Source organism: Numida meleagris, chromosome 11 (assembly GCF_002078875.1).
Source record: "Numida meleagris isolate 19003 breed g44 Domestic line chromosome 11, NumMel1.0, whole genome shotgun sequence".
Lineage (NCBI taxonomy): Eukaryota > Metazoa > Chordata > Aves > Galliformes > Numididae > Numida > Numida meleagris.
In genome coordinates this window covers 6,142,773-6,169,038 of record NC_034419.1, presented here as the reverse complement: position 1 = coordinate 6,169,038, position 26,266 = coordinate 6,142,773, and the positions used below count along the sequence as shown (strand labels likewise).

The following is a 26,266-nucleotide window of genomic DNA, read 5'->3' as shown; positions in this document are numbered from 1 at the left end:
GGGTCCAAACTGTGGCTGTAGGAAAAACGTTATTTGTGTCTTTCTGTGTAGGTCTATATATGTATAGAGGTAACCGTGTCTCAGCTGGTGGAGAGAGAAGTGATTTAATGTCTTTGCATGTTCTGAAGGAGCAGGTTTCCTTCCCTTAAATATGACAAATTCTGCTATTGACTTAAGAGGATTCAAGTTTATAGCATTTTATCCTGGAAATTTATAGTCAATTCTAAAAAGAAAAAAATAAAATGATGCAACTCAGTCAGAAGCTAAACTGAAGGGGAAAGTGTTTTGAATATTAATGTGGCAAAAAGGACTGTAAGGCAAAACTTCCTCTGAAACCCAGGAAAAAGACATTTGATATAGAATACAGCATCCAGTCATGAGAAGACTTGGGCTAGATCTGTTTGTATTTGAAAAGGAGCCTTCCAATTTCTAGCATGCTTTTAAACTGTTTCAGTTCGGGTGTCTTTCTTGTTTTATTTCATTATTCATATTTAGGTGTCTCTCTATTAATAAAACATAAGTGGACCCAAATTCAACTCCCACATGCATAGGAGAGGATGGATTCTAAGAGCAGAAAGTTACTTAGATGATTAGTTTTGTGTGTGTGTGAATTTACATTTTGCTAGGCATGTTAACTTATCTCCTTTCTGGTGATTGGCAAAGTATTGTTTCTATGGTACCATGACACAGGTATCAGCCTCCAGAAAATGGAGCACAATAGGAAATGTACATCTTGGAGTTCTAATATGAATCACTATTTACATTCCTGAATGAGGAAACACTCAGGTACAAAAAGGATATTTCACAGTTTATTTATGTTAATATTTTTTCTTCTACATGGGCTTGGTGTCTCCTTGGTACCGTATTCATTTTTTAAATTTACATGTTTTGCTTAAAGCAAGAGAGAGAGAGATTACATCTCTGCTTGGCTCATGACCTAGTTATTGTTGCATTTATAGAAAAAAAAAAAAAAAGCAGGATTGTATCTCTCTGCTTCTCCTCCAGTACAAAACTAAGAAACTGCACAGGTATTCAGTGGCAGGGAATAACAGCAAAAGCTGTGACTTTGTTCCTTTCTACACATTCCTAGTTTCAAGGAGGATTGCGTTGAAGAAGTAACCCGAATCAAAACTGAGGACTTCAGGACTGACATGAGCTGTGTGGTGAAATGATCTACTGATGAACTTCTTGCCTTTTTTTTTTCCCCAGAGACTGGTTTTCAGGGAAAATTAAAGCAATAATTAATTAGTGGGCTGTCTCATGTTGAAATGAGCACAGAGACACTTGTGACAAGACATTGAGCTTTGCACTTAAGGATGGCCTTTCCTGCTGCTCATGGTAAAGATTGTTGTTTCTTTGGAAGGGCATCCACAGTTTTTACACTGCTGCCCTAAATTTACCATACATGAACATCTACCTTTAAAATACTGTGATTTTGGTTTTTTCTTTCTTGATGAAAAACTGGGGGTCTTGGGAACTATGAGGAGAGGAACAGGTTTAGCCTCTGGAAATCTAGAAACCTACCTGCACCTCAAAGAGTACAAACTTTTCTTGTCCTGGACCTTCAGGACTGACTTCAGTCCATCTGCTCTGCAGTCAGAATTGGATTATCAGAATTTTTCACAAGCTGTACTAATGTACCTTCAGAGGAGGCTGTGGAAGAGTAACCAAGGACAGCTTGGCGTGTCCCAGTGCACCCTTGAAAAATAAGAGGCAAAGTATTTGTGTGAAGGGTCCTTCTCTCAGGCCATGATTTGCAGCTGAGGACTTGGAGATCAAAAGAACTTTAAACTCACTGAAACACCTGAAGAACAGAAAGGAGGTGGCTTTCAAATTACCCAAGGAGGAAGCTTCTTGGAGACTCGTGCTCTTTCTAGCATAGGATAGGAACAGTTAGGAGAAACACACACACAGTGTTGAGGGAGGTTTATTTTAAATAGATACCACTTGCTTACAAGAGGTTATTTGGACAGTGCTTACAGTTTGTCATTGCTCCTGGAGGGAACAGAATTGCAGGTCTGAGCTTGCATGAGGCTAGCTGAGCTAATTATGGCTTGCAGGGCGCTGCTGCCAAGCACCAGCCCTGAGTGTGGTGCCAAGTGCTGCTGCTTAAGGCCGCTTGTGTTCGCTTGGGTAGTGGAAGCAGCATGGCTGCAGAAGTGCCAGGTGCACTTTTACTGAAGAGATAAGCAGGCTGTGGTTTCCCCCTTCCTTTCTGGGCAGGATGTGCATGCTTACTTTGGGTGCAGCTGGCTGTTCCACCTGCTGGGAGCTGGAGCACCATGGCAGTTGGGCCCTGGTGTAACCAGTCCTATAGAGGAGATTATATTCCCAGACAGACATTTGCTGATGGAGCTGCTTTGTGTCCTGTAAGTGTACCCCGAGAGCATTATTTCATTCCAGCCCCTGCGGAGAAGCAAGAGTTGAAGCTCTTTTCTTGAAATCTGGTATTCACAGAGGAGGTCAGGAAGGCCTCCAGGTGACTTCAGCTGGTATCTTCATCATGAAGACACTCTGTAGGTCGTAATGTCTGTGTGTGTGTATGGGTCGTGACTGCGCAGGTCCAACTCTTAGGTGTAGGCTAGTGTCTTAGATCTGCGTTGAGCAAAGGCTCTTGTGTTCGAGTTAAAAACGACTTTTCTGGGGATAGCCTCTAACGTAAATCTAGAATCTAGGTGTTTTTTTTTTTCTTCTTGAGTTTCTCTGACACTGAACGCATCACAGAAATATTTGTGGTTCCTAAGCATGATGGAGGTTTAAATGCAGAACCAGGAAAATTGGATTCTTATGCAAGTTGATGTTTGAAAAATACTCTCTCAGCTCTTCCTGGAGGCCTTCATGATAGCTAGGTGAGAACAGCAATGTTGGCTGGCTCCTGCAGCAAGAAGGAATTTGGCATGCAAAGGGGAAACAGCAAGGCCAGAAAGGAGGTGGGGACGGCGTGCTGACCTGTGTTCCAATCCCAAACAGCTGCTGTGATAAAGCCTTGGGTGCACCAGAAAAAACATTCTGAAATAAAACGAATACAGTAAAGTTCTGAACTTCAAATCTGGATCATTTGTTAAGGGAGAATATGGTATTAGCATGTCAAATGCAAGTGTGACAGATCGTTGATAATTGCTAAGTATTTGTTTAGACTGGTAAATTTTATTCTACAACTATCATGGCTTCATGTTGGTACCACTGTGAATATCCAGACTGAGTAGCTGCTAGGTTTAAAAATCAGGCCCTGTAAACTCCATTTACAGCTGTGTTGTATTTGCCTTAGCAAATGCTCCAGTGTTACAGGAACCACTGATGGCTCTTTTAATATAAAGTAGCTTTTGAGTTGCCCCTGCTTTCTTAGAAGACTAGATGGCCAGAAACTAGACTGTTTTGTATCTTTTGTAGTTTTTCCAATTGTCAGAAAGAAAAAGAAGCTTCTAATTCAGCATAAGGCAAGGACTGCATTGAAATCTGTCTTTTTTTAACAGATTTTTGATCTAAGAAAAACCAATCTGATGTCGGTAGGTGTTTGCTCTGGGTGGGACGTCAGGAAAATATACAGGACTCTGCGTAATGGCAAAGGTTGGGAAGCCACTTTTAAGTAATTATGTTAGCTAAACATGATATTAAGAGATAAAAAGTTTTCATAACAGCATATAGGGATTCCAGACCTCTTTCTATACACTAAATGTGTAAAGATCACGACTCTGTTACTCTGACTGGGAGAATTATTTTTTGTTAAGAAAAGAAAATTAAATTAGTTGTTTGATAATATTATTGAGAACTTCTGTTACTTGATGTGAAATTGGATCATGCAGGCTGGTTCTGTGGCACCGAGGCATTCCCCTGTGCTGGCTGAATTCTCAGCTGAGCAATTAGGGCAATTTCTCAGCCCTTTATGCCCCAGGAGCAGCTCAGAAATACTAGAACAGGACCCAGAATTTGGCTTATACTTAGAATCCAAATGCACAGTGAAAGAAAAGAAAAAATGAAGCCAAACCTGTGCTGCTTTATAAGGCACCTGGCTCTTGACCCACATGCGGTAGATGAGGTGAATAGCTGTTGTTTGTGGAGTGGTGCCCGTGTCCTGGGAACAGCAGCACGGGCTGTCGGGCTGACTGAGTCCTGCAGTGCTGGGGATGATGTCAGAAAACACGTCAGCTGGGGACCTTGTTATGGCCAGAACTCATCCCTGCTACTTCACTCCATTCATAACCGCACATTTTAGGGGAAGGTGAGCTGCTTGTGAAAAAGAGAACTGAGCTCTTGAAAGGGTTTTATAAAAAGCTAAAGAGACTGGAATTGTCTCTCTTGGGTGAAATGGAGATGTTTGAAGGATTGTTTTGTGCTGCAGTCAGGCGTTTGCTGGGAAGCTTACATGAGGCAAAGCTGCAGAAACTATTATTAGAACATGAAATGGAGAAAGTGCCCCCAGGTTTGGAACTGCCAGGCTTCCTTCCCTGGTTGGCACGACCCTCTGCCAAGAGCCAGCCACAGGCTTCACGTAGCGTGCCCCATGTTGGGAGAGCTGCCCAGGGCTTCTCTTGTTCTGCGGTGGTCCTTGCTGTGGTGCTTGCAGCTGGCTTTGGGGTAAAGGAGCTCCCTTGGCCTTCCTTGCTCCTCACAAAGCCAGGAGCGGCTGTTCACAGGTCTGAGGCCCCAGGAATGGGGCGAGAGCTGTGGAGCTGTTGGTTTTCATGCCGTCAGTTGGCTGGGTTGCAGAACTCCCTTTCTCTCCTTATAGCTTAAGCCAGCAGTTTAGTAAGAATCGAGCGCGCTGTGCGTTTCATTCACTAATAATTGTATGTAGTCACTAACATACAGATCAGAGGCGTCTGGGTGTGAATACCACTGACTAAAATCAGATGTAGGCTTCCAAGTGGCTTCAGAAATGCTTTTAAGAATGACACCCCATAACTCAGATTCACTCAGCTGTTTGATTCAAGACCTAAAAACCTTTTCCTTTTCTTTTTTTTTTTAATTGTTTTTTACTGCCTCTTTTGGGGAGAAACATAGTTTTCCTTCTAACATGTTTCTCCCTGTGGTGAAGTAGTGGTACAGCGTGCAATGCATTTTAAGAGCTCATTTTCTTACCATAAATTTGTAGGAATCTCTGACAGCATTTTGAATGTAGGAAGAGGCTGAAAACGGGTTTTCTGCATCTGAACGAACTGCTGCAGCAGTTTAACATTTTGTAGCTATGAATAGCTGCAATGCAACCATGTAAAAATAGTAACTCTCTGCAGAGAGAACGAAACTTTTCTTTCCTTTGTAATGCCTTGAGATTACAGATATCACCGGGGACTTCAGTGAGTGGATCAGATAGGAGGTGCTCAAAAAACAGGAAGTCTTATCCACGACAAATAAGCTGCTAGCAAAAATAGTGACCGAGGACAGATTATCACTGACAGCATTCAATGTAATAGAGATGAAACTATTACACCTCAGAGAAACGTATCCTATAATAACAGTCTCAGCAACATGAATGATTTGTTTTTCATGCTTTAAAACTTGTTTTATGACTCAAGCACGAACAATCTGGATATTGTTGATTGCATAAAATCTGTGATTCTCTGCATGTAATTTAAATTCTCAATGTCTGCATTTTGTTCCTGTACTTACTTTTATTTTAGCTTTCCTTGCAATTCCAGGTGCTCCTTCTAGAAAAAAATAAAAGTTCAATCCATGTTTTAAAAACTCTGGTTGTGGTGTTTGCTCTCCAGAGTTCAGCAGATCAACCAGAGCAGCAAGCCCTTGTTTCTTGCAGCTGAGTATTTTGTATCACTGGTGTTCGAGATACTTGTGTTTAGACCTTTTCAGCTCTGTCTCTGTGATAAACAAGTAGATGTGATGTATGCTTTAATGCCTGTGTTCTGCAGAGATATGTTTTCACACACCAGAAATAGGGCAGATTTCTCTCTTATCCAAGAGAGCACCTGCAATAGCCTCTAAGTCCATGAAGTCCCTGAGCCATTTGCAATTAAAAACATATTCTGCAGCTGGCTTAGTTGGCTGTAACATTTGTTTTTCGGGGAGGTCCTGATTTCACTCATTTTTACTAAGTTTTATAGAGGTCAAGTAATCCATGCTTTCTGCCAAAGAGCTAATTCTCTGCTGCATACCACAACTGCAAACAAGTTTGAAAAAAGAATTGCAAAATGTGGTCAGTCAACCAAAGAGCAAAGTTTATCCAAGACAGCAAATCTTGTACAACTGGCTGAGGTACAGGGGAGAAGCAGTGAGAGCAGCTCCTCAGTGTAGTTCAATCCTGTTTGTGTTTCTGAACTGGACTGTAACGAGCAGATGTAGTCTGTTCCTCTTTTTAAAACATAAGGGCACCTACTTTTGAGCAAGCAACTTGCTTTCAGTACAATTGCAAACATCAGAAGGAGCAGGCAACGCCCCTTCTCCCAAAACAACACCCAAATACCAAAGTGCAAATGGAGGCATCTCACTGCTGTGCCCCTGCAGTACTATTCCCCTCTCTTTCCATGCTTGGAGGGATTATAGGACCAAGCTTTCAAAGCAAGGGAGAACCATGTTTCACGAGAAAGGAGAGCATTGCATGGGGTCCTTCCTGACTTCAGTTCATGCCTGTTTTCTCACCAGAACTCTGAAGGAAGGCTGCTTCTGGGCTGTGCAAGGGGCTGGCACTGACCCGGACACCCTGGCCAGCTAATGTCTGATCCCCAGCCCTCCTGGCCAAGGGAATGCAGCAGGGCACACTTGCATAGTCCGTGTGCTTCATGGCAAGGCAGTGCTGGAGCTGTACGTCTTTGCTGGAATAAAACATCTTTTAGCACTTGTTGTTGGCTTTTGTAATGCTTTGCCACCAAGTACTCAAACGGTTTTGTGGCTGTAATGTGTATAGTAGCTACTCAGAAGCTTGGGTTTTGTTGGAGTGACTTGAATGCAGGTTCTGCATTAGCACAGTATACCCAGTGTATGCTGCATGCATTTGTTTGTAGCCTAATGGCAGTATTTGTATGGATTATTTCCTCTCTAAGGCCCAGATGAAGATTGCTAATCCATAGTTTGCACTCCTTCAGACTCTAAGAGATAAAAAAGAGCCCATCTCTGCTGATCGTAGTGCCCTCACCTTCGAATCACAGAATCATGAATGTTGGAAAAGACCTCTAAGATCATCTTGTCCAGCCATCTACCTACCACCAGCACTGCTCACTGAGCGATGTCCCTGAATACCACATCTGTACTTTTCTTGAGCACCTCCAGGGTCAGTGACTCCACCACATCCCTGAGCAGCCTGTTCCCATGTCCAAATCTTACTTGTGTTTTTTTTCTTTTTTCTTCTAACCTCTTCAGTTTGAGTGAACATTGACAAAATTTTGTGGAAAAGAACTCTAGTTGAGATTTTTATAAGCTGGAGCAGGTTGGTTCTTCCTACTTTATCTACATGGTATGTTTGCTTTGAAATTGGTTTCATTGCCGGGAGGTTGGAAGGTACACATGGAGCAAAACACAAGCACACACCCCCTGTCCAGGCTCTGTGAGTCCTGGCAGCAGACACCCATGGGTGCAGACCTGTGGAAACCCAAAGGAAAGCGTCAGCTTAACAAAGTAGTTATGAAAATACGTGGATCTGTGAAAATCGGGAAAGGGTAATAATCACAATAAAAGAAGGGCATAAAACCATTAGAGAGCATCCAAAGGAGGGCTGCAAAGAAAGATGGTGAAGGGTCTGGAGAACGAGGTGTATGAGGAGCGGCTGAGGGCCCTCGGTTTGTTCAGCCCGGAGCAGAGCAGGCTGAGGGGAGGCCTCTCATGGGCCTGCAGCTCCTCACAGGGAGCGGAGGGACAGCGACAGGGCACGAGTGAACAGCACGGAGCTGTCAGGGGAGTGCCGGGCGGGGGTTAGGGAAGGGTTCTGCCCCAGAGGGTGGTGGGCACAGCTGGAGTTCAAAGGGCTTTTGGATGCTGCTCTCAGACATAATGTTTGGTTTTTGGGTGGTCCTATGCAGAGCTGAGGGTTGGACCCGATGATCCTTGTGGGGCCTTCCAACTCAGGGTGTTCTATGATTTGTTCGTAAATCCCCACAGGACAGTTTACACGCAGTAGAGGCAAAGCTCTAAAACAAAAGATCCATGTGTGGGTAGCACAACCAAGCACTTGCACAGAGATTCCCGTCTTCAAAGCACTGAACACGCTTGTTAATTATGCTGTACTAGCCTTTGAGGTTATCAGGCATGTATTAATAACACTGTTTTATAGGTGGAGAAATTGAGTCAAAGAAGTTATGCAATTTACGTTAGATTAAAGAGAGCCGTAACAACAGGTAGAACATAGGCTGCTGTGTTGTACAGCAGCACCCTGCTACCTCAGTGCTGCCGTCTGTAGGTCCAGCTGTAATTCCAGCTGTGCCCTGCTGGCAGGGACAGCCTGCTGGTGGCCCCAGGTGTGCCCCAGAGTGAACCCACAACTTCCTCCCATATAAAGCACTAGCTGCCCAGTGTAGCCAGGATCATCTCTCAGTTAGGCCCTTTTTCAACAAGTCCCTTGTATTAGACACGTGCAGTGGTGTGTAAGCTAGCACGCAGTTTTTCTCCTACCACTGCTTGCTCCTGGGTTTCCTAGTGGAGTAACACTTACGTGTGCATCCTTCTGTTCTCCAAAATGATTTTTCAACCCACTACTTAGCTTTAACCATATCTGACAGCAGGCTTGAGGTCTCAAAAAATCCTGCATGTTCTGTAAAAATACACAGCTGATTAGATGAGACAGATCCTTCTATTTAGTGAAGGGCTTGTCTGTTTTCTTATCAGACAGAGGAGAACATACATGAGAGAGCCCTGGTTGGAATTTACCCAGTAACATAGCCACCAGAAGAACAACACGAGACCGAAATCCAAAGAACAGCCTGTTCCACCAGATTAGCAGCCCTTGGAACTGCTTGTTTCTTTTCCTTTTCTTGATTTTTTCCATAACATCTCTTGTGTCTGCAATATTGGCTGTTGTGGTTCTGGATGCTCTGATGAGGACACAAAAAACCTCTGTCACGGCATTGGCCCATTTGATCACTGCTGTGTAACCAAGTAACATGTGATATGTAAGCACCAGATATCCATCAAAATGTGAAGTGTAGTTCTTTCCATTGCTGACAAGTCCCGATTTTCCTGCAGTACCTATGCTTCTTTTTGGATGGTGGAGGCTTCTGAAACTGGATGGTTCTGTTTCCTGTAAATGACATCTTGGTTGTCAAGGAGGAGCGTTATTGAGTAACGCAATAAATTACATGTCAAGAAGTTATACCAGTAGATGCTCTGTTGTTAAGGGTTGAGGATGAGGTCAGGTTAATTATTAATTACCACTTTTATGACCAGTAACAATACCATGAATGCCTCTTCTGTGACAGCTGCCCCACCTGGGCTCTGATGCTTTGTCCTCACGTGCTGAGGCTGAGGCTGCCTGTGCCTGGCCCTGAGCACCCTGCTGTCTGTCCCTGGGCTCAGGCACTGCACCCTGAGGACTGGGCCCATCAGCACAGCTCTTTTCTCTCCTACATCACACTGACGCTGCCTCTAGCTTCTGAGAGAAGAGAAGGAGGAACGTGAGATCCAGCACCGTTTTCCAATATTAATGGTCCTTCTTTAAATCTAAAATGACACGGAAGGTTCGTGCTTGTACCCTCTACCCAAAGATAGCACTAGTCTGAACCAGTCTTGAGAGGTCTTTGCTTAAGCTGTTCTCAGCAGCCTGGCGGGGCAGCCACCCCACATTCTCATTAGAAGGGCATCACTGTGCCTTACCCCGTGCAGGTACCCTCTGCTGTTCTTATCAAATGAGGCAATGAAATGCTGAGGGGGAGGACAACTGTGTTCCTAGGTCTCCAGATGGCTCTGGTCATTCATTGTTTAGCACAATAGAAAAAGTTGCTAAAGGGCTGTCAGGCACCACAGCCTTTCTTCAGTAGGTGTGGGTCAGTGCCTGGTTCTGAAGTCCAGGTACTCTCAGCTGCAGCTGTGCTCATGATGCAGAGCTCATGCCTTGCACCAGAGGAAAGAGCACTGCTGCTGCCCTGCTAGAATGTGGCAGAGGTTGCCCTACACCTTTTCCTCTTGAGTCCTCATATGCCTCAAAGGTTGCATATACGTGATGCACGACCCTGTTCCTGTGTGCCTGCATTCGTGTTCGTGAAGCAGGTAGACGAAAGCTGCTGCTGAAGCGTGAAGGACTTACTCATCCATGCAGTGCCCTTCCCAGGTCTGTGGCTGGTGATAAAAGTGATTTGGGTTTGGACTGAGTCGGGGAGAAAGCGAGCAGCAGATACGTGGTTGTGTGAAATAAGGGTTGAAGTGTCATTTTTTACCAGTGTTCAAATTCTTAAGTTTTCAGCATGCATCTAGCAAAGTGGCAAAGGATGGAAATGGAAGTTAAACTAAACACCTCCTCCAGTGTTCTGCTTGCTGGTTACAAATCCTGAGCAATGTATTTGGCAATAGATGTGGCAGACACTGCTGTACCCAGCAGTGAGCTCTGAAGACCTGTTCTGCACTCAGCTCCTGCTGGGAAACCTGAGTAAATCCCCCTAGTCCTGCTTGTGACAGGTTCCTTATCTGTAAAAGGTCCAATTGTACTGGCCTCCTCTGTAGATAAAGAGAGTGTATTTTAAGGTCTGCTTTGTGAAGAATGTGTAATGCTCTAAGAGAGTTTCTTACACTCTGCTCCACAGCAAGGAGCAGATAAATGACACAAAATGAAAGCTAACAGGTTACATCTGCAGCTACATGGGCCTGCACGTAGGGATGGGTCACTTTTCCCTGCTCTGACAGCTGGGGCCGTAGCTGGGAGTGAGGTAGGACTGGGGCAGGGTGCCCGTGGCAGCTCACTGAACGGCTGCAGCACGGCACTGCTGGCAGTGACCCGGGGGCTGCCCCAGCTCCCAGCTGTGCTGTCCTGCTGCATTTCTTAGGAACCCAGCTCTCTGTGCAAACACCGTTCACTGCGTGTTGCTTTGCAGTTTGTGTTGTGACTGCTGCTCACAGGGAGCAGGTAAAACGCATGTCTGGTTTGCTTTCTGAAGTTTTATTTAGGTATCGCTAGGTTTTATGTTCTTTCCCACCAAGTTACCTTCTGTTGTTTTATTTTTCATATTTTTCTGTACTTTTCTTCCGTTTGATAACGGACATCACATGGTCTTCGTAGAATGGAATAATTTTTCTCATTAACCCATTAATTAAATTGGTTAATTTTTCTCCAGAAATTACTTATATGTCATCTCATTGAGGCTTACAGATGAAGGCCCTCATACACATTCATGCTATAAAATCTCAGATTGTTGCCTGCATAAAAACGTCATCAGCTCCATCAGAACACTGAAATCCGAATCTCTCTTCATTGTGAACACAAGAAATAGATTTTAAATGGCAAAGAGCAAAGTTTCTAATAAAAATATAATTTCTAACCTCTGATTGCAAATGCTTCTGTTTGTGCTATTTCTCATTTAAATCACTGTAAAATGTGATATATGGGCTTCAGCAGCTGCCGTATCAAAGGCTTTACATTTCATTATTATTTGTTAAAATTAAAATGCCGTAGTAATGGTGATTCACTTTTATCTGATTAACAAATGAATTTTACACTGCCTCAACCTGAGTGAAATAATTTTAATGACGTTTTAAAGTCGGCTATTAAGTTGCTTTATATCATCCCAACAAGATACTCTTGGATACACAATAATTAACCTCTTGTTCTCTCCTTACTGCACCTGGACAGAACCATGGTAGTTCTCTGCTAAGGGAGCAGTGGGTGGGAGCTGCTCCCTGCACCATGCCTCCCTCTGGGCATGTGTTAGTGCCAGTGTCCTGGGGAATGAGACTCTTTGCAGGGCAGCTTGGGAGTGTTTTCTTTCATTTCTTTGTTAGCCTTCACCGACTAAAAGTTTTCTTCTTCAAATCTGCTTTGGGAACCCGAAGAAGAACACGTTTGTTCTGGCAAAAATTCTGATCTGTGGGTATGGTGGCAAGAGATAACTCTGACTCTGTGAGTTGTCAGGGAGATCTGTAAATGCTCCACTGGAGGATCATAGAATGGCTTGGGTTGGAAGGGACCTCAAAGATCATCTAGTTCCAACCCCTGCATGTACAGGGTTGCCAGCCATTAGATCAAGTACTAGATCAGATTGTCCTGGGCCACATCCAGCCTGGCCTTGAACACCTCCATGGACAGGGCGCCCACAGCTCTCTGGGCAGCCTGTTCCAGCACCTCACCACCCTCTCTGTGAATAACTTCCACCTGACATCTGATCTAAATCTCCTTCCTTCAGTTTAAAGCCATTTCCCTTTGTTCTATTGCTGTCTACCCATTTAGAAAGTTGATTTCCCTCCTGTTTATAATCTCTCTTTAAATACTGAAAGGCTGCAATGAGGTCTCCCTGCAGCCTTCTCTTCTCCTGACTGAACAATCCCAGCTCCCTCAGCCTGTCTTCTCAGGAGAGATGCTCCAATGCTCTGCATGTCTTTGTGGCCCTCCTCTGGACCCTCTCCAGAAGATCCACATCTTTCCTGTGTTGAGTGCCTCAGACCTGGACACAATGCTGTGCTGGATAAATGCAATGCCACGTGTCTTCTGCTTGTGCAGCAGAACGGGATCTTACTGGGATATCAGCACGCAGTTTTTGGGGTGTTCACAGGCTTTTTGAAACTGATTCTTGGCCCATTGATGCAAATGAATCAAAGAGCTCTGCTCCCGCTGTTCCCAAGGCCTCCAGCCCTGCCTCCTGCTGCGTGCTCCTGCTCCCTGCCCGCCCTCCCATCGCAGGAGTTCTCTCAGCCTCACCCCTCCAGCCCCACGGGCTGCAAGCAGGATGGCAGCCGTGCCCACCCGCCATGCTGCCCCTGCACTCCACTCCCCATGTCTGCTTCCAGCTCAGGCTGTGCTTCTGTGAGCTCTGCCTCAAACCACATTTGCAGTTCCCTTGCTGAACCTCTTATGCCCACTTTTACCTCATCGGCAGATCTGAATAACTGCCCAGAAGTGCTATTGAGAGCGTTTCCAGTTCCTTGCCGCTGATGGTAGCGCATCCAGGGTTTGTATTGACAGATTAATTTGCGAGTCCGTGCAGCGGGGACTGTTGCTGGAGGCTGCTCCCCAGCACGCTGCGTGGGATCCTGCATTGTCTGACTGACTCTGAGCCCGTTTGATCCCTGTAGGGGGTCAAATGTTTGACTCCAGCCTTTTTTATGTTTGTATTTCTCTCAGGCAAATAGAACCGAAAAAAAAAAAAAAAGAAAAGAAATCGGAGGGACCAAAGTGGAGCATTCTCATGAAAAAAATAGTTGCAAAATACAACGCACCTTTTGTGCTGAAGTTTGAGGGTGGAGGCAGGGCTTGCGGGAACGGACAGTGCCGTTCTGCTGAGGTTGATGACATGGCTTTCTTCACCTGCAGAAATGTTTTGATTTTATTGTATTTGCCATTAGTCTTCTTGAGGAACAAACGCACGGGTGAGTTACAGAGGACACTTCTCCAGGACCCTGCCTGCTTCTGCCCGAGGGTGGCGAGCTCCTCGTGCTTCCCCTTCACCTTCAAGGTGCAAACGTGCTCTCGAGACAAACTTGAGGACAGGTCACTGCTGTGGAACTGACAGCAGCCAAGAGTCCCTCGCTCTGCTCACAGGAATGTTCTTTAGGGGCTGTCCTTTAACTATGGGAATTCTATTTTTGAGCCTTTATTCATATGGAAGTTCTGCTGGTGGAAGCAGCTAGCAAGGCAAGCGCTATTCCTTGAGACACGGGGCACAGACTGAAACTGGTTCACACTTAAAGATCATCTGAGGCATTTCAATAGGCCGGATTGCCTGGGAAGTTTGTACTTGAGTTTCAGGTTCAGTAAAGTTAGCAGTTTCTGGCTGTGAGCTGCTGTAAATGGCCAAATGTTGTTCAAAAGCCGTGTTGTAGCTGGAAAAGTTGACTGCATCCTTTAGAGGACCACTTGAGTCTGAGGACAGTTATTTTTACTCTTCCATTTTGTTCTAACTAAATATTTGTACTTGCTCTCAGAACAATAGCTCCCACCACACTGGAGCCTTTGCCCATTGCACAGCTTTTCATACCTCCTCTGTAGTGATCCATGCAGTGACCAAGGGTCTCATCTGCTTAGTTTAGCTAAATATAGACTTTTCAAGCCCTTGTACAGAGCCTAATCCATACCTTTACTAAGCTTGACAAGCTGAATCCAATGACATAAGCAGCTGATGCAGCTTTATGGATAGAGGAATCCCCTACATTCTGTTACGCCTGTTCTAATCTGCCAGGGTTTGTTTAAATTTCCCAGTGCTTAATCTGGAATTTCACTGCCTGTACGTACTTGACTCCGAGGGCTGTGTTGTTGTGATGATTTTTCCTGTCTGCAAACTTACTCTTCAGTTTTCCGTGCTGTCTGCCCAAGGAGACCTGATGATTTTGTGTATTTTCAAGTGTTTATTACGACAAACATGAGCCAAATCTCCGATTGCTTTTACGTGATTCGGAAACAGTTTTGTGATTACCAGCAATGCTGCAGCTCTGTTTGCAGGTTGCACTCACAGTAACGAGAATTCCTCCAGGTTTGATTGCTCCCACCTTTGCTCTTTGGTTTGGGGAGGGCTGGGTCCCATACTCGCAATGGTGGCTGCAACAGGATGAATATCCACGAAGGTTTCTGGCAGAATCTTGCTTTGACAAAATATTTACAATGATTACAAAAAAGATTTATTTCTGTATCTTACCCTCTTTGGCTTTTTCCAGCTTTGGTGGGGTTTTGGGGGATGCTGTTTTTCAAAAGCAAGATTTGTGGCTTGTAATCCTGATCCTTACAGTTATGCATCACTGTGTGACTTCAATTCAAAGTGGTTTCAAACCCACTTCTGTTGAAGTCAGAGGGTCACAGCGTATTTTGTTCCCTACTTCTGGATCAAAACAAGCCGCTAGAGCCCATGAATTCTGCTCTTCCTGTGCTCATCGCCAGCGGTGTGCAGGAGGGCTGAGCGCTACTGCGTATGCACTGCTGCAATTTCCATGGTACGTGCCCAAACACTTTCCCTGGCAGAAGAGAAATGCTGGAGTGTTTTGCTGACTGAGGAGCCCTGAGAAGCATTTCAGGGTGTGAGGCAGAGAACTCCAAGGTGGCTGTGGCCATAGTGTGCTCTGTCTGGTTTCTGAAGGGGCTGGGGTCCCTTGCCTGGCCAAGCCCTGATGGAGCCGTGGCACAAGGGCTGCATCCCACAGCACCCAGCTTGCTGTAAGGAAGCAGAGGGAGTTTTCATACACTGCAAAAAAGTGCCTTGCAGTCCGAGCCGCTTCAGGCAGAACAAGCAGGAGCAGAATCCTGTTTGCTTTTCCTCCTCCTGAGGAACGGTGCCACTCTGGAGTTTGATTCTTTGGCTGGATGCTCAGCATTTTGACTGCACAACATCTTATCTTGGGTACTTCATTCCTTTGCAGTTTAGTTTTGTTTTTCCCCAGCGCAGTGCCCTGCCATTGGCTTGCACCCGCACTGTGTGCCCGCAGGCTGTGCTGCATTCCTACGTACGTTGTGCCATCCAAAATTATCTCAGTGAGTGTTCCAGCAGCTGCCATGATACAGCCCATCCTCTTGGCAGCCAGGAGGGCTGTGAGCTGCATGTCTACTTTTTGTATTCATATATTATAATGAGATGGAACCTACAGAAGCCTTGCATAGGGTGTACCTTGGCAAGAGTGCCCCAGTAGCCAGCAGCAGTCTGTACACGCCTGATAGTGCCCTTCAAAATGGCACTTTTTAGCACCACATCATGAGCACGGGCTGCAGAACATCTGCTCTGACTGTGCCTGACTGCAGCAGCACCTGAGCTTGGCTTTGGTATTGCTGTGTGTGGTCAGCACACTAAGAGCACAGCTTACAGGGTGGAGGGGTTTATTTCATTAACTTGCTTGCTTGGAAATGGAGTCAAGCTAATGTCATATTTGTCTTTAAATATTCCAGCTGCGTGGGTGTTGAAGAAGAGGAGGCGCCAGATATTGACATCTATCATTGTCCAAATTGTGAGAAAACTCACGGGAAGTCTACTCGTAAGTATACTTGCTTAGGTAGATAATAGATTTTGTATGCTTGAAGAGAAGAAGGGGGTTGGGCTGGTTGGTTTGTTTTTTTGTTAGGTAAAGGGACATTTAAATAGTTTGTGTCATAAAAATTACCATTCAAAACGTGACGTAAAAGAAAAGATGCTGGGAGGGAGAAACAGGATTGGATTCTGGAGATGTGAGTTCTGCTCCTGGTCCCACTGGGTCTTGGGCAGTGCATGTGAGCCAATGCGAGCACCCCACTGTTCTGCTTCAGTCCCAGCCTGTGCAAGAAAATTATAGTTCCTTCCGTGAGCACTGTGAGGCACATACTGCTGTGGACTAGAAAAACCCTACAGAGGCAGCTAGCTCTAATACAGTGATTTTTTCAAACTGCATGGTGTTTTTTGTCTTTTGATGAGAAGAGTAAGAATCGATGTGTTCTGCTTGGCCTGGGTATAAAAGTGCAGCAATTTCAGCAGCAGTCAAAATTGTAGGATGCACCGAGGGTGCCAATTCTGGCTGTTATTTCACAGGCAAAAGTTCTCCTGAATAAAAGTGACAGTTGATCTCAGTGGGAGCTTTGTCTGGGAAAGAACTGTGGGATGTGTTTGCTTTTGGTCAGATTAATTTACAAATTCTTTCTATTACACAATGGGAAAAAAAAAAAGAAACCAATTGCTGTAAAAGATTAAATGTTTTACTTGAAAGCCCTTTATTGTAAATAAGCAACAGCGATGTGCGTTTCCCCACTACTTTGCAGCATTACAGCCACACACAGAGGAAGAGCGCAGTGCTCATCTCCCAGGAGCACAGAACCGTAATGTTCCTTTTTAGTGAGAAATAAGGGATGGCTGGAAGCTGATTTCTGTTGTGTTCAAGCTCAGTAATACTGAAAACGACCAGTTATTTCTGCCCTGTCTTGAAAATCCAAGACAGGGCAGAAATAACTGAAATTACTTGAAATTAACTTGAAAATTCCAAAGATAAAAGGGGAAAATTCTGAAATGTTTTGTGGGCAAAAAGTCAAATCGTTTTTCCACTTTGGCTTTTCCAACCTGGAAACCTGAACAAGCTGCAGCTGCTCCATCTCCCAGATGGTTTGCTACAACTGTGGCACAAGCAGGGCACGCACAAATTGGGCAAAAAGCCCTTGGGAGGCAAGTCATGGTGGGCATAACAAAGTCAGTATGTCTGTTTTGATTGAACGAATCTGCCCTTCTCATGTCTTGTCAGGAGATTCCTAACAAAAAACACAGGAAATCAGTCAAACAACCAACCGCAAGTTATCTTAGAGTGAATAATTTGCCACTATAGAATGGGTTGTACTGAAAAGTAAGGTAGAACTGCAGACACTGTGAGGAACTTGTTGGGGAGGGCTTCTAGCCTTTGCATGGCATTGAGATGTCCGGTGCTTTGATTTCTTCCATTTTGCTTGGAATTACAAATGAGAGGCAGCTCCTTTTCAGTGGGAGGGGGGAAAAATCAGACGGAAGTAGCCAAAGTCAGTAATCAGGAATTAAACGTAAATCCTTTTTAAAGCATAATCTTAGAATTCAAGAAATGGCAGTTCCAATAAAAAGATTACAAGTTTAACATACCAGTTAAGATGAAGAGAATTAAACCAACCGCAGTCCTCTGATGCTCTAAGAAGGCTTTTGGCTATTTAATTCTTTTTACTCCAGATAGAATCTGGCTTGGCAGCATGGCTCTCAGTCAAATTGTACAGCATGGAGAAGGTGGTTCTAGAGCACTGCTGCTAGTTACAGCCTATCAGCATGGCAGAAGTGCAGAACGTGATGGTGTTCTCCAGTACATCAGTACAAGTTTGTTTTCTCCCTACAAAGGCATTACAGAAAGTTAGAAGATGTACAGGACCAGTCCTCAAAGTAGCAGTGTGTAAAGATTTCGAGAGCATTTAAACATCAGTTATTGATTGCCTTGCCTTCTGTTTTGGTGGAAGATCACAGGATCCTCAAGCTGCATAACAGTTTCCACCATTAACTAATGGAATCATGGATTCTGCTGAAAAAAAATATGGCGTTATCCTGTAGCCACCTCTTGTGGAGTGCAATAGGCTAGAAAAGTCGAAAGACCAATTACATGACAGCAGGAACAGCTTGACTTAATGCATTCATTCTGGCAGGCATTTGTATGCGGTACATCCTGCTCCGCAGCACTCGGGCTCTGCTGGGACTTCTGTGGGATGATCAGTTTCATTTGTTTATTAGCTGTTACAATATATGCTTAAACGAGTTATCTAGCAGTATCAGTTTTGTAATAAATAAGTGTTGTGCCAGAGCCAGTAGTTCACTGGTAGGATTTAATTACTGCAAGATTAGCAGAGGGAAACACAGACACCAATTGTCTGTTATGCAACTTGTCTGGATTTGAAAATATATGTGTATTTCTGGAACACGCATTCCTCAATATATGTTTTCCAGATGTTAAATTTAAAAATCATTTTCCTCCTCTTACATTTTTCCACTTTGCCAATGTGGCTTAGTGGCTACTATTTCAGAAAATTGCTTCCTGTCATATGACATTTTAAGCCATTTCAGTTTAATGAAATTTGTAGGGACTTCTCTTTGGGAAAAATTATACGCGTTCACAGAAAGGGTTCTGACATCAATTAAATAAGATATAAGTGCTTTGTTAAGGCTTGACTCATTTCATAACACGGTCTGAAATGTTGGGCTTGATTGCTGTCTGATGTGCAGCAGTGACAATCAGGATACGTTCTTTGGAATCAGTGAAGTTACGTGCACGGACCGACGCTAGGCTGAGTCTCTTTAAGTAGTTAAAGCCTTCAGTGTAAATCGACAGAGAACCATGAGGGTGCTTCGAGGTACCCCTTCTTCACAACTACAGTTGAAAAGAATGTACCTTTAAAGCCTGGAATTGTACATTTTGAGGCCATAGGAATGCATTCCGTCTTTCCTCTGAGGTGTTTTCTGTAGGAGAAGAGGGTTATGCTTTCCAAAGGTCAAATTTAGATCAGAAAGTTCTGCAGAAAAATAAATCTGTAATCATTTAAGAAAAAAAAAAAAAAAGTGCCCTTTCAGGCCAGAGCTCGTATTTGTTGCACATGTTAATGGCCTTTAATCCTTACTGCGGTCTTCATGGTACAGATAAAATGTAAGGAGAAGGGCTGAAAATGGGCCAAGTGCCGGTGTTTGATGCTGTGGGATGGCCTCCAGCCGGCGGCTCGCTGCGGTCCAGGAGTTTGGGGGCTGGCTGCTGGTGCTGTGCAAGAGGTGGATCCCAGCAGCACCAAAGGAAAAGCTGCCTGGTGCTCTGGGGGGCGTTGCAGTGCATTTCTCAACAGCACGCTGATTTGCTGCTTTTATTTCTTAGAGTTCCATGCTATCTGAGACATAATAAAAGAACATGCTAATAATTTTCCATGTGACAAGCAGCACCTGTTTCGCTGGGACTTGTGCTAAGAGTCCCAGCGCTGGATAGATCAGTGTGAGGGGAGGGGGCCAGCACGGAGAGGGACAGAAGAGGAGGAAGGTTTGGCATTCATGTGGGGCTTGCTTCCTTTGTTACCAGGAGCATTGAATTAATGCACTAAGCCTGAGAGTCATTAAGATAAAGAACTTGCAGCTTTAATGAATATATCCAGCTAGGCTGGAGAGCCGCATGGAACTAATAAAACCAGCATGCTTTGTGCAAAACCTGGGGTGGATTCCTCGGTAGATGTCTTTGCTTGAGTTATTCCAGGGTTGTGGTCAGGAAAACAAAATTAGCTTTTTCCAGACCTTATGTCTTATAGCTGCGGCCTCCAGATTCCTTTCTTAATGAAAAAGTACATGGAAATGTGTGTGTGCATGTGCAAAGCGTGAGGAGAGTGCCATCCATGCGTGGCTACTTGATTTGGGGGTTAGAGATTGAGTTTTGTGATATAAAACAAGAGTAAAAAATAAAAGAAAGTTGTGACGTGAAAATTCTTCTAAGTGGCTTGAAATGATATGACTATATGTTTGAAACAAAACAACTTACTACAAAAATGAGCCTGCCCAAACAGACTATGGTAGTAGGAACAGCTGAGAGAGATAGCGCTGACTAAGATAAAAACCGGACCAGTTTTTCTTGCTCTGTGTTATCTGTCAAAGGCAAGGCAGAGCTACATAGACATCTGACTTGCTTATTTGTGCTTATTTCAGCTGACCCTTTTTCCATGAGAAACTGGGAGCATAGTTAAAGGCCTTCCGTCTGATGGCATCATTTCAAAGCCCAAGCCTGCCTGACCTTTCAAAACCTAGGAAGAAGTTCTAAAAATTGCATTTGTGGTGCCCTTGCATCTTTTTTTTTTTTTTTTTTTTCCCTTTTATGTGAATGTTGTACGCAGGGCATAATTCATAGCCCAACCAAATTGATGTCAAATCTGCCACTGCTGGACAGACCTTTAGACAAAGGTAATTTATAATAAATATGTTCGTAAAGATCTATACAACACAGTGACAGAGCAGAAAAGTGGCTTTCCGAGGGCTTTTTGTGTATATGACAAGTACAAAATGTCCAGAGCCTGTGTTTGCATGAAGCCTGTGGTAGCTGTGCAGTTCAGTAATTATCCGTCTGGTTGCCCTTATGTTACAGAACGAGCACTGTTCAGTATGTAATGGATCTTCAGGCTACAGTATAACTGTTTAATGGTGAATTGAGAGCAGTATTAAAATTGGCACTGCACTATAGTGGGGGCTCCCTCTTCTCTGCTCGCCTAAGAAATGCTGTGATGCGTCATTCCTTCAGATGTCTTCATTTTCTTCTACTTAGCATTTGGTACTGTCCAAATCATTCTTTTTCAGTGAAAAAGAAAAGAAATTGGCATAAACACGATACCGGGCAGAGTACGGAGGTCAAACCTGTACAGAATGGAAGTCAAGTCTTTATAAAGGAGCTTCGAAGTCGTACGTTTCCAAGGTAAGTTGTTGAGCGGTGTAAGTAAACAGTGTTCTTGTGGAAAAGCAGGTACAGCCATTTTGTGTGAAGCTGGTCGTGATTCTCCCCGGAAGCAGTATGTGCTATGGGGAGATGATGTTTAAGTGAATTGTTTAATTATGAATATGCCAGGCTCTCCCCTTTCTTCGTTTGCGCAGCAGTATTAAAATCTACTGTTGATTGAGTCCAGCTCCTGTGATTTTGGTAGAAGCTAGTATTTGTGGACACAAGGATACATTTGGCTCCTACATCATATGCTTGAATAGCAGACTAAGAAATTTGTTGCATAGAATTATCCAGTTCTCGAAAATACTAATGGTTTTGCTGAAGTCTCTCTCCATCTTGAAAAGAAGAACAATGACATCCTCAGTTGCTACAGTGATAAAGACTCCCTTATTTAGGGTAATGAATAGTGCTAATTGTTAGGTGGTGTGTTCCACACTTTATCAGGCTGTTCCACAGCCATTCGTAAGAGTGATGATTTTCCTCTCGTTCTTTAATGTAGGCCTTAGCCAAGTAAATTCTCAATTATTAATGACTGAGTATTTTAGAAGTGTCTGCGGAGTGTGCCTGGTAAACACAGATCTTCTTTGTTTTAGGATTTAATTTCACATTTCATTTCAGATAACGGTCACCAAGCTGGTCAAGGGGAAGGCGGAAATACCCCAGCAGAGTGTTACAGTGCTTACAGATGTATTTCACTTGATTCAGGACTCAGTAAACGTATCTGTTTGGCTATTTTTTTCAGGCCAGTTTTATTTTTGTCCTAGGTTTGGTTTTGTTTTGAATACAGAGTGACTGGAAAGGTTGCAAAGCTGATTTCATTAAAAAAGGGGTCAAGGTGTAGGCAGAATGATTGCAGCAACCTAGCATGGCCTGGGAAAACTGCAGGTGCTGGTGGCTCCTGTAACCAAAACCTTCAGCTTGTGCTCAAAATCCAAACCAGCAGTGTACCCCAAAAAGGCAAGGATCACATTTAGAATGACAAACTCCCTCCAGAGAAGATAGGAATTCTGGTTTTTAGTGGATGTCTTCACTTTGCCAGTCGCTCCAGGGAGATGTGTTCTCAGTTAATGCTTTCAGCACCTCAGTGAAAGTTATACGAAATTGTATGGGATTTCTCCTCTAATTTAAAGAAACAGGAATTTGGCTCAGTATGTTGTGTTTTTCCCAAATAGTGAAAAAATTATGGGCGTCCATTTTTGTTTTGGCTTGGTTTTTTTGTTTTCCATTTACATGTGCATATGAGAAAATCCGTGCTGCCAGATAAGAAAATCTCTCCTGCCAAAATAGAGAGCAAGAAGAGTCTGTAGTTCAGAGTCCCTGTGAGATGCAGGCTACTGGCAGTGGCACTTGTGGCATTAGCAAAAAAGTCTTGTTGAGAAATTTTCTAAAGAAAACAAATGAAATCTGCACATGTTCACAGAACAAAGCCAGGACCCAGCAGTAGCAATGTGATGAACTGAAAAAGGGGGGGCTCGGTTTAAAGGCAGAAGCAGCATTGCTGATTCACGGAACGCAACACTCAGCTGTAACCAGTCGGTCCCTTGGTGGAGCTCAGATCAAAAGGAACCCTGAGGAAAGCAAACAAGCAAAAAGCTGGGTTCACGTCATTCAGCTCCTGAATTTTTAATGCCAAAATAGCGGTAGAGTAGTAATAATAATAACTACATTAATTGGTCAGGTACTGCAGCGTAGGCGTTGCTCTCCATTTTGGCACCATCGTTGCTAGATGTTTCTGTGGCGCATACAGAAGCAAATCAGGCTTGAACAAGTGTGTGATATACGTATGGTCTCTGTAAACAGCAGAAGTTTAATGGTACGTCAGTATTTCTACAGACTGAGAATCAATTGAAAGACTGCACTGCACATGGTACGTTCACCAGGAGAGCAGAAGAAGGAACCTATGTGGGTAACACACAGCTCCCTATGCATTACTGCTGCTGCAGCATCTCTCACCGCCCATTTCATCAGCTGGCGTGGTACCCCCCCATATCCTGTGCTTTTTTGATGTCATATTGATGCCAGGCATGCTAGATTTACCTCTGCCAGCCTGTCAGATGCCATTTCATACCCAGGAGATAACAGAGCTCCATGAATATGCTCTGGAGCTTTCCAGAAGGTAGATTAATTTGATTCATCCAGTCTTACGCTTTACTCCGTCATTACACACAGTTCTAGTCTGTGCTCTTTGTTTCCCAAATGCTTTCCTCCTCTTTGTTATCATCTCACAAGATTACCTGGAATTTAAAGAGGAGCTTAGCTGCAGTTAATTAGTACCTACTTTGTCAAGAGGTATCCTGGTTCTCTGAAGCAGGAAACCCTCCGCGAGCCTAATGTGCACTCGGTGGGCAGCAGAGAAGTGTCGAGCTGTAAGAGCACAGGACAAGACCTCATTTACCAGATGCTGCCTTCCTGTGAGGTTCTCCTATAGTTCACTTCCAGCTCTTTAACATTTCTAGCCTCACTTCTTCGTGCTTGCGTAAATATGGAACGCTATGATCCACGCCAGGCCTCAGGACATGCCTGCCTTGCCCTCCTCTTTTTGGGAGCTGAGAATGTGAGCTGTAGTTCAGAGCTGATGCAGAAGAGGGCAGTCATGTATTAGCCTTACAGGTTCCCTGAGGTAATGCTTTTGGGGGTAAACCGGCAAAGTTTGGTTATTTCCCCAGGCCCCAGCCTGCTGGGGACAGGGCTCCAGGAACGTCTTCCCAGAGCCCAGCCTTGGCTTGGTTACCCGAGGTGGTGCGAAGAGAGACCCGCCACGTCTTTGCTAGAGTGCTCCTAAGGCTTCTCTTCATTTACAGTCCCGTCGTTTCTCGCTTTGCATTCAAAATGTTTTGTTCTTGAAAAGATCGAGAAATTGGGCTTGAAGCTCCTTTAGAGTTGACTCAGGGGTCGTTTGATAAACCTGCCCTTTGATTCGTCACTTTGAAGCCCTCTCAGCTGCTGGAAGATGATTTGCAGGATATTTCCCAAACCGTTTATTTGACTACTTAAAAACGATTTGCAAAGTCTTTCCCAGGCAATTTATTTGAGATTATGCAACAATTTAAATATTACCCTCTTTAAATCGAAATATTTAATACTAATTTCTTTGGCGTAGATCACCGGTAACAAGACAGATTCCTGTAGTTAGGAAAATGGTCTCTCACCATGAGATGTTATTTCAGAAGTTTCCAGTAGTTGGTGTATTAGAGTTGAGTGAGTCAGTTGCAGACGATTTTGCTGTGCCTTATGTGCTTTGTAACACGTTGCTTTATGGCTTTTCTCTTACGAACTTTGCATATAATTAAGGTTTTGCAGTTAGCTGTGATCATCAACGTGGTTCATAGGAATACCACTAGCCACCTAGGTACAGAGATCCAAGCTTTTGATTCCATCACTTTCCATCATGTGTAGTCACTTAAATCTATTCAAGAAAAGTACTGGATGCTGCTGAAGCATTGTTTATCATCTTCTGAAGGCAGGTCTCAGTGACAGCCTAAAGCACCAGGTAGCCCAGTGCCACCTGAAAGACTACTGACCATCAGCTCTGCTGAGCCATTTTCCCAAGGCCTCAGGGTTTATTGTTTCTACTGTTGTCTCTCTCAAAGACTGTGTTTTGACTGATTCTCAGAGGTGCTTTGCATGTAGGATGTTTGCTCCAAGTATTAGGAATTTTGGTTTTTGAGAGTACTCATAAGAATTGTTTTCTCTTAAAAAAAATGTAAAAATGTGTGTATATATGTATATTCACAAATATGAACTTGTGTGCTTTATGACCAATAGGTTGTTTTGTTGGCATTGTATGTTCTGGTGTATCTGCCTATTTTCAAGTTTCTATTTAGAGAATGCTTTTGGTTGACTTTGAATAAATGTAGCACTTATTTGTACGGGAAATCGAATGTTAAGAGAAGACATACATTCACATACTGCTTACTCTTCAGTAGAGCAACCCACAGTGACGTAGGAAAATCACAGCAGAGCTGGCATTTGTGAAGAAGTTAAGAAGTGGGTTTCTTTTTAAAAAATACATATTTTAGCATTTGAATAAAATAATAGAGGTCCAAGCATATTCTGGATGTTTCAAAACAATGAAGGCAACCAACTGAACAAAATGTGTAACGTGGGGGTTGGGAAGAAGTGACTGCTTACCGACGATGTCACTTTATTCTTGCCTACCCGTAACTTTTTCCTTTCAGTAGCAAAATGCAGAAGATGCCAAGCTCTGTATGGAAGCTCCTTATCTCTGAATCTACCTTTGTTTTTCTAGTGCTGAAGATATAGTAGTGAAAGTGCCAGGCAGCCAGCTAACAACAGAGTATTTGGAAGAAAATGGCTTCACAGAGCCCATCCTGGTTCCCAAGAAGGATGGCCTGGGATTGTCTGTGCCCGCACCTACGTTCTACGTCAGCGACGTTGAAAACTACGTCGGTGCGTATCTGGGGCAGTGGTGATGTATTGTTAGAGCTCAGCTGCTTCCTTAAAATTGGTGCTGGTGTTAGCAAAAAAGCACCCTGCCTGGAACTGCTTTGCATTGGCTCCGGGGCCAGGCAGCCCTGCCCAGGCAGCTCCTTGAGTTAGTGCCATGTCACGATATGACACCAAGGAGTAATTGGGAATGGGATGGGGGAGGGACCTCGGGACCATCCCTTGTGTTTGGATCACGTTGATTCCCTCAATAAAATGAAAGCAACTTGGGAGCCATGCTGCGGGCAGGGTGGCAGCCAGCTCTAGGTTAAACAGCAACATATTTTGGCCTGTATTTATTTGAAGGCTTTGAACACACACACGCACACACACAAAGTATACTACAGAGGACGTCTTGGGGAGGCAGAAAGTGGGTGTCGCATGCCCTGCACATATTCCTCCATCCCCTGGGTGTGGCAGAGCAGAGGTTTGGCTTTTGGTGCATGTCAGAATAATCCCAGGGTAGTTTTTGTCCGACTGCCTGCATGGTCCCAGTGAGCAGTGACTGTGAGAGGTGTGGGCTGGAAGGACAGCACGCTGGCATTGCTGGCAGGTTGGCTGCTGCTCAGAGCCAAGGATATTTGCTCTTAAGATTTCAGGGAGAGCAGTGAAGGGGAAGTTTGGGGGCAGGGGAGTATATGTGTGTTTTATGACCAAATTAGGAAGGAGGTTATGTTATTGTGAAATACTGACATCACACCTTGAGTTATGCAGATTTTAAGATTCGTTATGTAATGGTAACTTGTAATTAGCAGTTAATTCACTTGCGTTTCTTGTCCCAACTTGTGTACTTTAGAGTAAGTCTGAGCCAGACTGCATTGCACTCCACAGCACTATATTAAGAGAACAG

At 44.1% G+C, this 26,266-nt stretch overlaps 1 protein-coding gene and 1 long non-coding RNA gene across 3 annotated transcripts in view; one reads left to right on the top strand and one right to left on the bottom strand.

The window, feature by feature from the left end:
- The window catches only part of PHF2 (PHD finger protein 2), an 83,972-nt gene that overhangs the window by 29,655 nt on the left and 28,051 nt on the right, over nucleotides 1-26,266 (top strand). For both annotated transcript variants that reach the window (XM_021409226.1, XM_021409225.1), the window contains exons 2-4: nucleotides 15,944-16,029; nucleotides 20,832-20,946; nucleotides 25,220-25,380. In XM_021409226.1, coding sequence (XP_021264901.1) covers nucleotides 15,944-16,029; nucleotides 20,832-20,946; nucleotides 25,220-25,380 — 362 coding nt within the window. The remainder of the gene's footprint in view (nucleotides 1-15,943; nucleotides 16,030-20,831; nucleotides 20,947-25,219; nucleotides 25,381-26,266) is intronic.
- On the bottom strand, nucleotides 1,912-12,138 carry LOC110404698. Its single transcript, XR_002442462.1, has 2 exons — nucleotides 3,986-12,138; nucleotides 1,912-3,009 (listed from the first exon to the last, which is right to left on the bottom strand). It is a non-coding gene; the product is annotated as an uncharacterized LOC110404698 (long non-coding RNA).